The sequence below is a fragment of the Ascaphus truei genome, chromosome 3, assembly GCF_040206685.1.
Source record: "Ascaphus truei isolate aAscTru1 chromosome 3, aAscTru1.hap1, whole genome shotgun sequence".
Classification (NCBI taxonomy): Eukaryota; Metazoa; Chordata; class Amphibia; order Anura; family Ascaphidae; genus Ascaphus; species Ascaphus truei.
The window spans coordinates 432017154-432035224 of NC_134485.1; the positions used below are offsets into that span (position 1 = coordinate 432017154).

The window sequence follows — 18071 nt, forward strand, 5'->3', positions numbered from 1 at the left end:
GCCGCAGAGGAGAGAGTAGAAGAGCCGGAGAGGAGAGAGTAGAAGAGATGCAGAGGAGAGAGTAGAAGAGACGCAGAGGAGAGAGAGAGGGAAAGGAGAGAGTAGAAGAGACGCAGAGGAGAGAGTAGAAGAGACAGAGAGGAGAGAGAGTAGAAGAGACAGAGAGGAGAGAGTAGAACAGACGCAGAGGAGAGAGAGTAGAAGAGATACAGAGGAGAGAGAGTAGAAGAGATGCAGAGGAGAGAGAGTAGAAGAGACAGAGAGGAGAGAGTAGAGGAGACGCAGAGGAGAGAGAGTAGAAGAGATGCAGAGGAAAGAGAGTAGAAGAGATGCAGAGGAGGAGAGAGTAGAAGAGACAGAGAGGAGAGAGTAGAAGAGACGCAGAGGAGAGAGTAGAAGAGACAGAGAGGAGAGAGGAGAAGAGACGCAGAGGAGAGAGTAGAAGAGACAGTGAGGAGAGAGAAAAGACACAGAGTAGAGAGTAGTAGAGAGGAGAGAGTAGAAGAGATGCAGAGGAGAGAAAGTAGAAGAGACAAAGAGGAGAGAGTAGAAGAGATGCAGAGAAGAGAGAGTAGAAAAAATGCAGAGGAGGAGAGAGTAGAAGAGACAAAGAGGAGAGAGTAGAAGAGACGCAGAGGAGAGAGTAGAAGAGATGCAGAGGAGGAGAGAGTAGAAGAGCCAGAGAGGAGAGAGTAGAAGAGACGCAGAGGAGAGAGAGTAGAAGAGACGCAGAGGAGAGAGCAGAAGAGACGGAGAGGAGAGAGAGCAAAGAGCCGCAGAGGAGAGAGAGCAGAAGAGCCGCAGAGGAGAGAGAGTAGAAGAGCCGCAGAGGAGAGAGAGCAGAAGAGCCGCAGAAGAGAGAGTAGAAGAGCCGCAGAAGAGAGAGTAGAAGAGCCGCAGAAGAGAGAGTAGAAGAGCCGGAGAGGAGAGAGAAGAAGAGATGCAGAGGAGAGAGTAGAAGAGACGCAGAGGAGAGAGAGAGGGAAAGGAGAGAGTAGAAGAGACGCAGAGGAGAGAGTAGAAGAGACAGAGAGGAGAGAGAGTAGAAGAGACAGAGAGGAGAGAGTAGAACAGACGCAGAGGAGAGAGAGTAGAAGAGATACAGAGGAGAGAGAGTAGAAGAGATGCAGAGGAGAGAGAGTAGAAGAGATGCAGAGAAGAGAGAGTAGAAGAGATGCAGAGGAGGAGAGAGTAGAAGAGACAGAGAGGAGAGAGTAGAGGAGACGCAGAGGAGAGAGAGTAGAAGAGATGCAGAGGAAAGAGAGTAGAAGAGATGCAGAGGAGGAGAGAGTAGAAGAGACAGAGAGGAGAGAGTAGAAGAGACGCAGAGGAGAGAGTAGAAGAGACAGAGAGGAGAGAGGAGAAGAGACGCAGAGGAGAGAGTAGAAGAGACAGTGAGGAGAGAGAAGAGACACAGAGTAGAGAGTAGAAGAGAGGAGAGAGTAGAAGAGATGCAGAGGAGAGAGAGTAGAAGAGACAAAGAGGAGAGAGTAGAAGAGATGCAGAGAAGAGAGAGTAGAAAAAATGCAGAGGAGGAGACAGTAGAAGAGACAAAGAGGAGAGAGTAGAAGAGACGCAGAGGAGAGAGTAGAAGAGACGAGAGGAAAGAGTAGAAGAGATGCAGAGGAGAGAGTAGAAGAGATGCAGAGGAGAGAGAGAGGGAAAGGAGAGAGTAGAAGAGACGCAGAGGAGAGAGTAGAAGAGACAGAGAGGAGAGAGAGTAGAAGAGACAGAGAGGAGAGAGTAGAACAGACGCAGAGGAGAGAGAGTAGAAGAGATACAGAGGAGAGAGAGTAGAAGAGATGCAGAGGAGAGAGAGTAGAAGAGATGCAAAGAAGAGAGAGTAGAAGAGATGCAGAGGAGGAGAGAGTAGAAGAGACAGAGAGGAGAGAGTAGAGGAGACGCAGAGGAGAGAGAGTAGAAGAGATGCAGAGGAAAGAGAGTAGAAGAGACAGAGAGGAGAGAGTAGAAGAGACGCAGAGTAGAGAGTAGAAGAGACAGAGAGGAGAGAGGAGAAGAGACGCAGAGGAGAGAGTAGAAGAGACAGTGAGGAGAGAGAAGAGACACAGAGTAGAGAGTAGTAGAGAGGAGAGAGTAGAAGAGATGCAGAGGAGAGAGAGTAGAAGAGACAAAGAGGAGAGAGTAGAAGAGATGCAGAGAAGAGAGAGTAGAAAAAATGCAGAGGAGGAGAGAGTAGAAGAGACAAAGAGGAGAGAGTAGAAGAGACGCAGAGGAGAGAGTAGAAGAGACGCAGAGGAGAGAGTAGAAGAGACGAGAGGAAAGAGTAGAAGAGATGCAGAGGAGAGAGTAGAAGAGATGCAGAGGAGAGAGTAGAAGAGAGAGTAAAAGAGACTGAGACGAGAGAGTGCGGCGGGGGGCGGGGGGCGGGGGTTAACCCCTTCATTACCTTAGTGGTTAGTAATGAATTGCATGGGAATGCTTTACGAGGCACTAATGTGGGTAAGGGGGTTCTGTAGTGCATTTGTAGGCTGATATTAACCCCCAGCCTTTGTGGTCAGTCAGTTCTGGGAACAAATGACTAATTGACTAGTGGGCTACTAAGGGGTTAATATTTACTGTAACATATTTTAATTACAATTGTATCATCTAGTTCAGGTTGGTTTAGCTTATCCAGCCTATGTATATATTGGCCATTACATACGTAGGAAAGACGGGGCTAACGCCAGCCTGAACTAGCGGATAAATTATTTGCAGCCTTTCTAGTGTTTATCCCGTTCCTATAAATATCGGTACCCAATAAAATGCTCTATTATACCTCTTTTTTTATCGGATCCGATACTTTTAAACGTATCCGTTTAGAAGTGCGATATTTTTGGCGGTGCAACGTTGATTTATTGCACGATAAAGATAAGGCACTTTTGTTGTCGCTAATACCGTATTTTTAGTTTACCGCATCTTGATGTATCCAGGCCATCTTGGTATATACACAGTGTGACAGGGTGAAGTCAGGTACTGATAATTATGCCTGGGAAACATACACCTGAGTCCTTCATCCAGCACTCAGAGGGTTAACCCAGTAAGAATAGTTGGGCAATCAGGAAGTAAGCGGAGACAGCTGACAGCCAGCTTGATAAGGGGGCTACTGCTTGTAGTATGTGGCTGTCTCAGACTACAGAGCTGTCTTGTGCAAGCTGCTATCCAGAAGGATTTCCAACCTTCTCACTAAGACACAGTAAGAACTTTGATATTGTTCCATGACTATTGTGGTGTATGTTTAGGGGTTGGGAACTGGAATACGGGGAGTAGGCGTTCTTTTTTTGCCTTAAAGGGACAGTGTGCCTAAATGATTATTTGTATTGTTGAGAAATAAAACCATTCAACATTTGGTTTAATGAAAATGCACATGTGGACTATTGTCTGACCTCGCCTACAGGCCGTCCTGCCACAGGTGGTGTCAGAAGTGGGATAAGGACGGCCCCTGTAACCAAAGGGCCACAAAAAATTAAAAATGGAGGAAATTTTTTCTCAGTTCCTGCACCAGAAGGCCAAGTGAGATGAGATGCAGGCCCGGCAAGAGGAGAAGCAGGCAGCAAACAGAAAAACTCCTCCAAATGCTGACTCCAGGTCCAGCCTCAGTCAGACCGGAGATTCCAAATAACCCACCGGTGAGTCTGCCTAAAATGAAGCCAACAGAAGACCCAGAGCCATTCCTCATCCCTTTTGAAAGGGTAGCCACGGCCCACAGCTGGACAGTTGATCGCTGGGTAACGACTCTGGCTCCTCATAGGAGAAGCTCAGGCAGCCTACCAGGCTCTTCCGGCAGACGAAGCCATGGACTATCAGCGACTAAAGGCTGCTATTCTGGATCGCCTAGGCCTCACCACAGAAACCTACCGACAGCGGGTCCGGACGGTCAAATACACAAACAGAGATAGACCCCGGGTCATAGCCCACCACTTAGTAGACTTATGTACCAGGTGGATACCACCAGAGAAGCATACCAAGGCAGAGATCCTTGAACAGATTGTACTCGACCAGTTCATACAGATACTGGCCCCCTCCTCCCACTCCTGGGTAAAAAGGCATGCTGTAACTTCCCTAGATTCAGCGGTCCGCTTGGTGGAAAACTTTCTTGGGGACGACAGCCAAGAGGGTAGCTGGGATCGGCCCGTGCAAACACCAGCTGCTTGCGGTGATGCCAGAGGCAGGAGAGTAGACAATCGAGGGGTCTACCACCCACCAGCTCGGGATGTCCAGTCTACCCAATTGGAAGACACTTTCCCATCTCGGAGGGGCCCTGGTACAAACTCTTGCGGAGACGCCCATCCCGGATCTGAAGCCATTAGATCACCATAGGGGAGGACGCCACCACCAGTATTCCCTGAGACCCTGGACATCCGGTGGAGAGGATTCCACCACCAAACAGAAGGGTGGATCCCTTCCCACAGCGGAGAGGTCGAAACGCCGATCCCCATTAAGAGGCCCGGCTAATGACCGAGTTTGCTGACTCAGGAGAGGATGAGATGGACTGTTGCTATGGAAGAACCACTGCCACGGCTTCTCTCCGAGGGGACCCCGATCCGTGGTTGGTCCCAGCATCGGTCGGGGGGGGAACCGTAAACGTCCTGGTGGACTCGGGATCTGGAAAAACCCTGATCCTAGAGGGCCTAATTCCAAACAACCGGCTATCCTTTGACTCTCCATGGAATATAGAATGTATCCATGGGGATACAATGAAATACCAGACGGTGAACATCCTCCTCTGCATCAATGATCGAGAGGCTAGACTGCTAGTAGGAGTTTCTCCCTCGCTACATGCTCCTGTTCTACTTGGCCGAGACTGGCCCTACTTCGGAACATTGTTGGCCCCTGCTCATACGGAGCCTACTTCTCCGGTACCGGAGAAAACTGGGGACTTGTTCCCCTTTTCCCCAGAGAATTTTCCCCATAGACACTGTGTCCTAAAGACGCGTAAACAGAGACGTGTGGAAAAAGACGATTGGTTAAGAAAGGCTGGGACTCTAGGTAACCTTAGTCAGCCCAACAGACTGCAAGTCATGGTGGGAAATGACCAGGATGGAGAACAGACAGATATGGGAATTTTGCCAGACCTGGTTCTTCCTGACTTCCATCAGAGGCAGAGGGAAGACCCAGCTCTGGCTAGACAATATGAGAAGGTGGTACGGGTCAACGATAACATAGTGAATGAACAAGGTTTAAGGGTGTTTCCACATTTCGAACTACTGAATGACATCCTATATCGTGTGAATAAGGTTACACAAACAGGGGAGGTAATTCGTCCCTAAAGTTTTATTAAAACAGTGTTTACGCTAGCCCATACTCTCCCATGGGGTGGTCATCTGGGCAGAGATAAGACCACGGACTGCATCTCATCCCGGTTCTACTGGCCAGGCATACATGGTGATATCATGAAACTATGTGAGACATGTCCTGAATGCCAGTTAACTAGCCAAAAGGTACAGAAGTCGGATCCCTTGGTTCCTCTGCCCTTAATGTCGGTCCCATTCGAGAGGATTGGTATACATCTGGTAGGACCTTTAGAACCCTCAGCGAAGGGACATAAGTTCATACTAGTTGTCGTAGATTATGGCACCAGATATCCTGAGGCCTTCCCTCTGAGATCAGTCACTGCTAAACAGGTAGCTCACAGGCTGTTAGAGCTGTTCTCTCAGGTGTGACTGCCCCAGGTAATGTTAACCAACCAGGGAACAAACTTCATGGCGAAGTTAATGCAGGATGTACGTACGGACCTCGGTCTACCATCCTCAGACTGATGGATTGGTAGAGAGGTTTAACCAAATGTTAAAAACCATGCTTAGAAGTATGGTCTGCTAGCTTCTCCCTCCCAGCTCACCCCACTCTTTGGGATCCCAACTTCCCGCCAGGGTGTTCCACAAGACAATTTGACCAATTCCAAAAATGGTCGGACGAACTAGGTCTCCCAATAGACCTGGAAGACTGGGAGGATATTTGGGAGCAAGCCCCTAAAACCTCATTTTGTACGACAATAAAAGAAAACATTTATAAAATTATATTCCAGTGGTACCTGACCCCGGCTAGGCTGAGCCAGGTCTACCCCGGCACACTGGACCTGTGCTGGAGGGGATGTGGTCAAAAGGGAGACATGGCCCACATTTGGTCGTCATGTCCGGAGATCCAGAAGTTCTGGACCAAGATCCAGACACTTATCTATGAGATTACTGGAATCACCCTCCCCCTGGACCCTCTGACCATGGTGCTGAGCAAACCCATTGACGACCTCCCCCCACCAATGTCCCGGCTGATCAGGGCCATGCTGACAGTGGCCAGATGCTCTATAGCGGCAGCCTGGAAACAGATTAAGGCCCCCTCGAGAACCACAGTAGTGAGAAGGGTCAATGAGGTCATGACTATGGAAAATCTTACGGCCATGCTCCAAAAGAAAATGCCCCAGTTCTGGAACACGTGGGACCCTTGGATCGAGAGATAAACCCCCAAAAATTCAAAGCACCCAGGTCTAGCAGCCACCCCCAAACAATTAGGGAACTGCACAGGGACACCTCTGGGCAAGTCCACATACCCCCCCTCCCATGTTTGTCTCCTCCCCCCCCTCCTCTTCGCCTTATTTTTTATTTAATTTATTTTTTTCCTACTGAAAACGGGAAACTGATATTGGTCCTTCGCGAAAAGTAATGAGCTGAAATGTTGTGGGCGCACGACACTACTGTATGTAAAATTACCTATGACTGTGACCAATAAAAAAATTGTTACAAAAAAAACCATGCTTAGGAAGTTTGTGGACACTGAAAAGCGAGCATGGGATGAACTTTCCCTTTCCTATTGTTTGCGGTACGAGAAGTTCCCCAAGCCTCCACAGGTTTCTCCCCGTTTGAGCTCCTATATGGACGCCATCCTCGGGGTATTCAGGACCTACTGAAGAAATCCTGGGGGGAGGAGCCCTCCCCCTCCAAAAATACCCTGCAGTATGTCATAGACCTTAGAAACCGCCTAGACATGATAGGTCGGTTTGATAAGGAAAGTCTTAAGTCTGCTCTAGAATGTCAAGAGAGGCAGTATAACCAAAATGCCTGCATAAGGGTCTTCCAAGCTGGGGACCAAGTGATGCTGCTATTACCGACTTCAGAGAGTAAACTCCTAGCAAAGTGTCAGGGTCCTTTCCAAGTTCTCTGCCTCACCGGGGAGGTGAACAATGAGATCTCTCAACCAGGGCCCAGGAAGGGTAAACAAATCTACCACCTAAACCCCCCGAAACCCTGGAAAACGATGAGATCGCTATTCATCCACCCTCTAGAAGGAGAGAAGGATTTGGGTCCACAGCCTCCAAAGGGTAGTACTTACAATGACCATCAGGTTCCTATGGGAGAGCAATTAACAACGGAACAAAGGTCAGACCTACTGGAATTATGTGACCAGTTTCCAGATGTGTTTTCCGAGCTGCAAGGGCAGACTGATTTAGTGTCCCATAGGATTGAGACGGAACCTGGCGTAAAAGTACGATCCTGTCCCTACAGAAGGCCGAAAAGACCTTGTAGAGAGGGAGATAATAGACATGTTGGAATTGGGTGTGATCGAGGAGTCCCACAGCGAATGGTGTAGCCCTATAGTGTTGGTCCCTAAACCCGATGGGAAGGTGAGGTTTTGTGTGGACCTCCGAAAGGTAAATGCCGTATCCAGATTTAATGCATACTCAATGCCAAGGGTGGATGAATTGCTTGACTCCCTTGGTAAAGCAGAGTATATCTGCACCCTAGACCTCACGAAAGGATATTGGCAGATGCCTTTAGCAGAGGAATCAAAGTGCAAAAGCTCACTGCCAATACAAAAAAATGTGTCCTGGGAAAAGGCACTACAAAATATTTGGGCTATGCTGTTGGGGGAGGGATAGTAATGTCACTCGCCAGCAAGGTGGCTGCCATAATGGAAGTCCCAAACACACAGTGTCATGGAACAAGAATCACATTCCTGCCCGACCCCCCTTCTGCTTGTCAGCTCCTTAAGGCCTCGGTCCCGCTGCGCTCGTTGGCGCGGGCGGCGGGTCGCGAGTTCCCCACCAGCAGGGGAATCCTCGCGAGCCGGTCCCGGTCCCCACTGGCTGCACAGAGCACTACACGCTGTAGCGCGTCAGCCGCTGGAGACACCAGAGAATGGTGTTTTCTAGCTTTGACGCGTGACGTGTGTGGCTGTGAGCCAATGGGGAGGGGAGGCTGCGGGAGGAGGAGAGGCTTCGGGGAGCGGGGAGGAGTGTGGAGTGAAAGCAGGTGAGTGCCTTTCTCTGTGTGTGTGTCTGAGTGCGTGCCTGTCTGTGTGTGTATGTGTCTGAGTGCGTGAGTGCCTGTCTGTGTGTGTGTGTGCCCGAGTGCCTGCCTCTGTCTGTGTGTGTGTGTGTGTATGAGTGCGTGAGTGCCTGCCTGTGTGTGCGCGCGTGTGTGTGTGTATGAGTGCGTGAGTGCCTGCCTGTGTGTGTGTGTGCGCGTGTATGAATGAGTGCCTGCGTGTGTGTGTTTAAACTTACCTTCCAGCTCCAGCCCGAGTCCGTGGAGGGAGGGGGGGGAGAGTAGCGGGTCCCTCCGCTCAAGCCACGCCCCCCCTCCCTGTCAAACCTCCCACCTCCCGCCCACCTCCCGATCAAACCTCCCACCTCCCGCCCACCTCCAGCTCCGGCTCCCGCTCCCTACAGACCGCAGATCGCGGTCTGTGTATCTCAGCGCACCGCCTGTCAGCAGCGCAGGTGCGCTGACTCTGGGAGCGGGGCCTTAGCCTAAGTTCAGCTGCAGGCATTGGCTCCACATACACACACTGTGCCTGTGTAACATGCAACAATGTTGCATTTTTTGCCTCTGAGCACATAATCAGTGAACTGCTACTGCAGCTTCTCCAGTCCTCCCAGTTATTGGACTTTCCCATGTTCTCCCCTGTCTTTTGCTGACAGTTAGTGCAGTCCCACTCAACCTTTAGTGTGACCCCTGCCCCTCACTTTCTTTTCCACCCTAGATTACAGTGAGTACAGACCTGTCTGCATCCACCCCTGGTAAGGCCTTTCTCTCTTACCATAGTCTAACCCCATAGAAGCATCCCACATAGAGAAGCACTCTCTGCCTACACCACACCTACAAGTTCCTGTGTTTTCTAATCCAGCAATAAAATTAAGAAAGACATTAAGGACTTGTCATGCTTTGGAAGAGGGAGGACATGAGTTGAGCTTACTGGAACTAATCATACATCATTCGTGACCCTGGTTCCAGGAAAGTAAGAGAGAGACCGTGTATTAGAGGTCTACGCAGAAGCTATCACTCACAGCCTTCATGCTACAAAAGTGCAGCTCTACACAGCTATACAGCAAACTGCTACAGCTTTCTGCAAAAACAAGCAGCAGCTTCACTCTGCCAGACAGGGCAGCAAGCTTTATACAGCAAACTGCATACAGCCCGCAACCTTACAGATAAGCAAGCAGCTTACACTGCACAAGCAACCCTGCACACAAGGCAGTAGCTTTGCAAACAGACTGTACACACAAACCTAATTGCCTTTTTCTCTGTCTGAGTCCACCCGCTGCTCAGCCCCACAGTGAGGAGCCAACGGACACCTGTAAGTACAGCTACCCCAACGCTGCACGCTGCAGGACACCGCTCGGCATCATCTGAGACAGACGCCCATCGCTGAAAAGGTAAAAGACCGCACGCCACACGCACTGGCAAAGGCCTACACACACCTACAGCATGGCAGAACTCAGAGCCTCACCAGACATCACGCAGGAAAGCGATCTCTCAGACACAGAGACCGCTGCGCAACTGCAACAGGCGCAGGCAGGCGCAAGGCCTAAACGGGCAGTCACACTGACACAAAAGGCCCGCGAGAAATATGAGAATGACATTGAAGCGCACCGCGCTAAATTAGAGTTGGCCTGGAGCACAACCACACTGGGAATACGCAACGTTAGTAGCATTGGCAACTATGCGCAACAGCTCGAGCAGGCAATAACGCAATTAAGGACCGATTACTCGCGTTATCAAGAACTGTCAGAAGCATACATTACTTACCTGACCAGGGCCAACACCAGCGAAAGCCTGCAAGAAAGAGACTTACAAAATGACATTGACCTTACACGTGACAGCCGCGTGCGGACCGCTATCACAGACGCGCAAAGCGTGAGAAAAGAGCTCCTCCTGGAGACCGCGTCGCAGCGCTCCAGCACATCAAGGCACTCATCAAGGTCAGCAAGATCAGCACAATCCAACACGTCTAGCGCGAGCACAAACGCCACCAAGGCGCGAGCCACCGCAGAGGCCGCACGTGCCAGGGCCGAATATAGTCGCAGAGAGGCAGCCGTAAGGGCAGAAAAAGCGCGCATAGAAGAGGAGGAGCAGAATGCCGCTGCTGCCAATGCTGCTGCCGCTGCTACCGCCGCCGCTGCAAATGCCGCCGCCGCTGCTACCGCCGCTGCTACCGCCGCTGCTACCGCCGCCGCTGCTACCGCCGCCGCTGCCAATGCCGCCGCTGCGCGCAGAAAGGCCGAATTGGACGCGGATCTAGAGGCACTTAATCAAGAGAAGGAAGCCGCCGCCGCCATAGCCCAAGCGGAAGTCCTAGAAGCAGCCGCACAACAGGACGGCGGGGAGCTACCGTACAGACGGATAGCTTCAGAGGATCCAGCCCAACGCACTGAAGACTACGTAAGGAGCCTCTTCAGTGTAAACACCAGCGCACCATCTCAACACGGATGGAGCGACACCACAGATACCGAAGACTCGCTAGGACCACAAGGAGAAGACGCTGCTCCATCAATGGCACATGCTGCCTGGGATAGCCACAGCCACAAGAGTGATCCACACGCCAGCGCGCACACGGATGCACCACCACAGGCTCGCAATCCAGGTACACCCACGCGGGAGAAAACAGCCCCTCACACTGGCCAGCAGCCATCACGCGTCCACGCCAAGGAAGAGGCGACCGCACAGACCGTCCCAGCAACTACCTCAGAACGGGGCAAACGCGCCGATGTCTCAGGTCTGACAGACATAGCCAAGTACATGATCCGGCGCGACTTGGTGCACGCAGGACTCATCAGCTTCGACGACCGCCCTGAGAACTACCGGACGTGGAAGTTCACGTTCAAAGACGCAATCGACAGCTTGGACTTCTCAGCAAGGGAAGAGCTCAACCTGTTAGTTAAGTTCTTGGGGAACGTATCCAGGGAGCAAGCGCAGAGACTTCGGACGGCAAACGCACATCAACCCCAAGTAGGCCTGGACCTAGTGTGGGAAAGGCTAGAAGAGACCTATGGCAGCCCTGAAGCAGTCGAGGATTCACTCTTCAAAAGAATCGAGAGCTTCCCCAAGATCACGAGTAAAGACTACTCGAAGTTACGAGATCTTGGAGACCTGCTGCAAGAACTGGAGTTCGCAAGGAAAGACCATTCCTTAATAGGTCTCAACGCCCTAGATTCAGCTCGTGGAGTGAGACCCATCCTGGAGAAGCTACCCTTCAACCTCCAAGAAAGGTGGCTTTCACAAGGTTCCAAATACAAAAGGGAGAAGCAGGTTGTCTTCCCCCCATTCTCATTCTTCGTGAGCTTCATCTGCGAAGCGGCAAAGACAAGAAACGATCCCAGTTTCATCTTAGGTGCGCAAACCACATACAGTGCAAGCAGCCCGAAGAACGAGAGACCAGCGACGAGATATGGTAACCCCCAAACACCCATCTCGGCCCGCAGGACGGACGTGCCTCCCACGGCCCAAACTACTCCCGATCAGTCGGTCGCCGGAGACAAGGAACCAAGGGACCCAAACAGGGAATGTCCCATACACAAGAAGCCACACCCACTCAACAAGTGCTTTGGGTTCAGGATGAAGTCCCTAGAGGAACGCAAGAGGTTACTTGGAGAATTCGGAGTTTGCTTCAAGTGCTGCGGTTCCACGACCCATCTAGCCAGGGACTGTAAGGAAGAGATCAAATGCACAGTGTGCGAGAGTGACAAGCACGTGACAGCGTTACACCCAGAGGCGATGACACTCCACCAACTCAAGAACCCATCCTCCATAGCGGAGCATGGCGGGGAGAAAGAAGAAGGAGAGTCAACATCCGTCACATCTCAGCGCACCGAAGTTTGCGGAAAAGAAGGTGACAAAATGTCCTGCTCCAAAATATGCCTTGTCGCAGTGCACCCCCAGGGACAACCTGAGAAGGCTATTCGGATGTACGCAATCCTCGACGACCAGAGCAACCGATCACTGGTCAGGTCGGAGTTCTTCGACATGTTTAACATACAAGATGGTGCTTCTCCTTACACTCTCAGAACGTGCGCAGGGCAAATGGAGACCACAGGGAGAAGAGTGAATGGCTACACCATATGCTCAATAGATGGCAAAGTGAACATGCCCCTTCCCACACTCATCGAGTGCAACCACATGGCCACAAACAGGGACGAGATACCCACACCAGACGTGGCACTCCATTACCCCCACCTCAAAGGAATAGCCAACCACATCCGGCCGGTGGAACAAGACGCCAAGATCCTGCTGCTGCTCGGTAGGGACATCATGAGGGTACATAAAGTCCGTAAACAGCACAACGGACCCCACAACGCGCCATACGCCCAAAGACTCGACCTAGGATGGGTGATAGTGGGCAACTCGTGCACTAACAAAGAGCACGGGCAAGACTACGTCGATGCCCGCAGAACGGAGGTGACAGAATGTGGACACACATCTCTCTCTGAACCATGTCTTGGCCATCTCCAAGTGACCGAAGGGCCAAATGAAGAGAAAAGACAAGGTCATACCTCTGAGACCAACAAAGACATCCTCACGCCGATGGGATGCGACAATGGCTTAGGATGCTCAGCAGTCCAGACAGCCAAGGATGATGAGTGGACTCCACCGAAGGAAGAGAGTAACCTCCCAAAGGTGACCGACAAAGGGATCGTCCTAAAAACAACAAACAATCAGACAATGCTCCCGCGAGCAAGGGCACAATTAAGACGTACAGTTGTTCCTCCCCACAGAGTATCAAGCAACAGAGCGACCAATTGCCACGGCTGGCATAGCCGCAAAAGATTGCGCCTCACAGGCGAAGCCACAGTGTCAAAAGGACTGTTCGTTCAAACACGTAAAAGGGGACAGTTGCAGAGACATTTCCCAAAAGGATTTACAAGGACAAAAGAGACTGTTCTTCGTCATGTCCAGGGAGAAAACAACCTCCCGATGGCAGTCAACAAAGAAACACAAAAGCGTTTCACCAAACTACGCGGAGATGTTCTCGTGCAAGAGAAATGTACCGATGAACTACGGTGCACAGCGTTCCAGACAACAAGGAACGATGACAAACAAACACCATCAAGGGAAGATAGAGGATTCCCGAAGTTAACAGTCAAGGAGCTCTCTAAAGACGGACTAAGCAGTCGGGTGACTCCGCTACCATTCCGTTCACCAAGGAGGCGCTTCCCAAACAATGGAGAACATGCCATCTCTAGGTTCACCTCGCACCTCTGCGGCCCACAAAGGGAACCAGAGACCAAAAACAACTTTGTGGTCTTCATCCAGAAGATATTCTTTACCGGCCACGCAAAGCCAGCACCTCTAATGGAGGAAGGCAAAGAATGTCGGTACCTCCAATCACCTGGGGCCTACCACCCTCAGGAACCCGATCAAATCCGGGTAATGTTCAACCCCAGCGCTCAGCTTCAGGGAGTCTCCCTGAACGACGCCCCCTTTATTGGATTACATTCGACAACCAGTTTTCCAGGGACAGTAATCCGCTCCCACAAGGAGCCAAAAGCCCTCTCCTTCTGCCAAACGCCAGGTGATAGAGCAACAGGCTGCCACGGCTGGTATACCTACAAGGGGATACACTCTGTGGGTGAAACTACAGAGACAAAAGGACTGTTCTCTCACAAGACTAAAAGGAAACAGTGCCAGAGACTTTTATACAAAGACATTGTGGTGCAACCAGCAAACCTGGAGCTGTGCATCCACCCTGCATCCTTTGCCAAAGAACCTTGGCCAAGGGACCTTGATACCAGTGATACCGGCCGGTGTCACATCGCTATGTGGACATGGACCCTTGCATTGTTTGAGAATGTGATGTTATCTTTGTTATGCATTGCACATATGTTCCACATATTCCAGTTATATAGTGGTATCTCCAGATACCAGACGGGGAGTGTCATGGAACAAGAATCACATTCCTGCCCGACCCCCCTTCTGCTTGTCAGCTCCTTAAGTTCAGCTGCAGGCATTGGCTCCACATACACACACTGTGCCTGTGTAACATGCAACAATGTTGCATTTTTTGCCTCTGAGCACATAATCAGTGAACTGCTACTGCAGCTTCTCCAGTCCTCCCAGTTAATGGACTTTCCCATGTTCTCCCCTGTCTTTTGCTGACAGTTAGTGCAGTCCCACTCAACCTTTAGTGTGACCCCTGCCCCTCACTTTCTTTTCCACCCTAGATTACAGTGAGTACAGACCTGTCTGCATCCACCCCTGGTAAGGCCTTTCTCTCTTACCATAGTCTAACCCCATAGAAGCATCCCACATAGAGAAGCACTCTCTGCCTACACCACACCTACAAGTTCCTGTGTTTTCTAATCCAGCAATAAAATTAAGAAAGACATTAAGGACTTGTCATGCTTTGGAAGAGGGAGGACATGAGTTGAGCTTACTGGAACTAATCATACATCATTCGTGACCCTGGTTCCAGGAAACACAGAGAAAGACACAGGTCTGCTCCCTTTTGGGGTAAGCAGGATACTAAAGGCGGTTTATACCAAATTTCTCAGTGATTACAGCACCTCAAACAGATTTGACAAAAAAAAGTGCACCCACACAAATTAGATTGTCTTGGGAGTGCCAAAGCACCTTTGATACGTTAAAGAAGTGCCTCTCAGAGGGCCCCGTTCTTCGGAGCCCACATTTTAAGGATCCCTTCATAATTCAGACAGATGCCTACAAGGTAGGACTGGGAGCAGTTCTGTCCCAACAATTTGAATGTGTTGAACACCCCCTATTGTTCATCAGCCGGAAGCTGTTCCCAAGGGAAGTGAGGTATTCTGTTATTGAGAAGAAGTGCCTCACTGTAAAATGGGCATTTGAGGCCTTGAGACATTATGTCGCGGGGTACACTTCACCCTGATCACTGACCACGCACCCTTGAAATGGTTAAATACCATGAAGGACACAAAGTCGAGATTGACCCGGTTGTACATGACCCTCCGGCCCTTCTCTTTTGATATACAGCATAGGCCTGGGAAGGAGAATGGAAATGCTGATTTTTTTGTGGCGAGAAGTGGAGGGTCGGGCTTCAGCCATGTGGGGCCCTAGACACACACACAAACAGGGGAGGTATGTGACAGGGTGAAGTCAGCTACTGATAATTATGCCTGGGAAAAATACATCTGAGTCCTTCATCCAGCACTCAGAAGGCTAACCCAGTAAGAATAGTTGGACAATCAGGAAGTAAGCGGAGACAGCTGACAAACAGCTTGATAAGGAGGCTAATGCTTGTACAAGGTGGCTGACAGACTACAGAGCTGTCCTGTGCAAGCTGCTATCCAGATGGATTTCCAACCCTCTCTCTAAGAGACAGAGAATCACACACAAAGACATAGTAAGAACTTTGATATTGTTCCATGACTATTGTGGTGTATGTTTAGGGGTTGGGAACTGGACAAAGCCAGCCAGCCCGATAGATAGGGCTTGGAGTGTTTAGCAAGTTCTCCCTATGGAGTAGGTGTTCTTTTTATGAGTTTGTTTTTCCTTAAAGGGACACTGTGCCCAAATATTTATTTGTATTGTGGAGAAATAAAACCACTCAACATTTGGTTTACCCTGAAACTGCATGTGCGGACTTTTGTCTGACCTCGCCTACAGGCCGTCCTGCCACATACAGAAACAGGTGACACATTTACACAGGCCACTATAGGAGATCCTTCTGAAACAGACATACAGGAAGCAGGGGGAAGACATAGAAAGGACACAGAGATGGGGAAAGATGTGGAAAGGACACAGAGATGGGAGAAGACGTGGAAAGGATACAGAGATGGGGCAAGACATGGAAAGGACACAGAGATGGGAGAAGACATGGAAAGGACACAGAGGTGGGGCAAGACGTGGAAAAGACACAGAGATGGGAATTATCCACACACTGGCATCATGTCCCTGGTTATTTGTCTCTCACCCCAGGTGAGATTAGCCAGGGTCAGCAGTTCAGGAACCGATCCTGGACGCATCACAAAGTCCGGGCCGTAGGGGTCAGTCTGAGCCTCGCTGTCCCGGTAATCGGTCTGAATCCCCACTGTACGCACCAAGGGGATGGACACCCTTTCAGTGGCGCTGCCAAAACGGGAGCTGTGCTCTGCCCTGCCAAACACAACATACAGTATTCTCAGTGCCCTGCCAAACACAACGTACAGTATTCTCAGTGCCCTGCCAAACACAACATACAGTATTCTCAGTGCCCTGCCAAACACACCATACAGTATTCTCAGTGCCCTGCCAAACACAACGTACAGTATTCGCAGTGCTCCGCCAAACACAACATACAGTATTCTCAGAGCTCTGCCAAACACAACATACAGTATTCTCAGTGCTCTGCCAAACACACCATACAGTATTCTCAGTGCTCTGCCAAACACACCATACAGTATTCTCAGTGCCCTGCCAAACATAGCATACAGTATTCTCAGTGCCCTGCCAAACATAGCATACAGTATTCTCAGTGCCCTGCCAAACACAACATACAGTATTGTCAGTGCCCTGCCAAACACAACGTACAGTATTCTCAGTGCCCTGCCAAACACAACGTACAGTATTCTCAGTGCCCTGCCAAACACAACATACAGTATTCTCAGTGCTCTGCCAAACACACCATACAGTATTCTCAGTGCCCTGCCAAACGCAGCAGACAGTATTCTCATTGCTCTACCAAACACAACATACAGTATTCTCCGTGCCCTGCCAAACAGAGCATACAGTATTCTCAGTGCCCTGCCAAACACACCATACAGTATTCTCAGTGCCCTGCCAAACACAACATACAGTATTCTCCGTGCTCTGCCAAACACAACGTACAGTATTCTCAGTGCCCTGCCAAACACAACATACAGTATTCTCAGTGCTCTGCCAAACACAACGTACAGTATTCTCAGTGCCCTGCCAAACACAACATACAGTTCTGTATTCTCTGTGCTCTGCCAAACACAACATACAGTATTCTCAGTGCTCTGCCAAACACAATATACAGTATTCTCAGTGCCCTGCCAAACACAACATACAGTACAGTATTCTCAGTGCTCTGCCAAACACAACGTACAGTATTCTCAGTGCTCTGCCAAACACAACATTCAGTATTCTCAGTGCCCTGCCAAACACAGCATACAGTATTCTCAGTGCCCTGCCAAACACAGCATACAGTATTCTCAGTGCCCTGCCAAACACACCATATAGTATTCTCAGTGCCCTGCCAAACATAGCATACAGTATTCTCAGTGCTCTGCCAAACACACCATACAGTATTCTCAGTGCCCTGCCAAATACAACATACAGTATTCTCAGTGCCCTGCCAAACACACCATATAGTATTCTCAGTGCCCTGCCAAACATAGCATACAGTATTCTCAGTGCTCTGCCAAACACACCATACAGTATTCTCAGTGCTCTGCCAAATACAACATACAGTATTCTCAGTGCCCTGCCAAACACAACATACAGTATTCTCAGTGATGTGCCAAACACAACGTACAGTATTCTCAGTGCCCTGCCAAACACAACATACAGTATTCTCAGTGCCCTGCCAAACAGAACATATAGTATTCTCAGTGCTCTGCCAAACACAACATACAGTATTCTCAGTGCTCTGCCAAACACAGCATACAGTATTCTCAGTGCTCTGCCAAACAGAACGTATAGTATTCTCAGTGCTCTGCCAAACATAGCATACAGTATTCTCAGTGCTCCGCCAAACACAACATACAGTATTCTCAGTGCTCTGCCAAACACAACATACAGTATTCTCAGTGCTCTGCCAAACACAACATACAGTATTGTCAGTGCCCTGCCAAACACAACATACAGTATTCTCAGTGCTCTGCCAAA

The 18071-nt window shown here is 50.0% G+C and overlaps 1 protein-coding gene across 1 annotated transcript in view; it reads right to left on the reverse strand.

Moving 5' to 3' along the window:
- Nucleotides 1-18071, reverse strand: part of CFAP91 (cilia and flagella associated protein 91) — a 129933-nt gene that overhangs the window by 84114 nt on the left and 27748 nt on the right. Inside the window, exon 6 of the mRNA XM_075592913.1 lies at nt 16156-16337. Within this exon, the coding sequence (XP_075449028.1) occupies nt 16156-16337 (182 nt within the window). The remainder of the gene's footprint in view (nt 1-16155; nt 16338-18071) is intronic.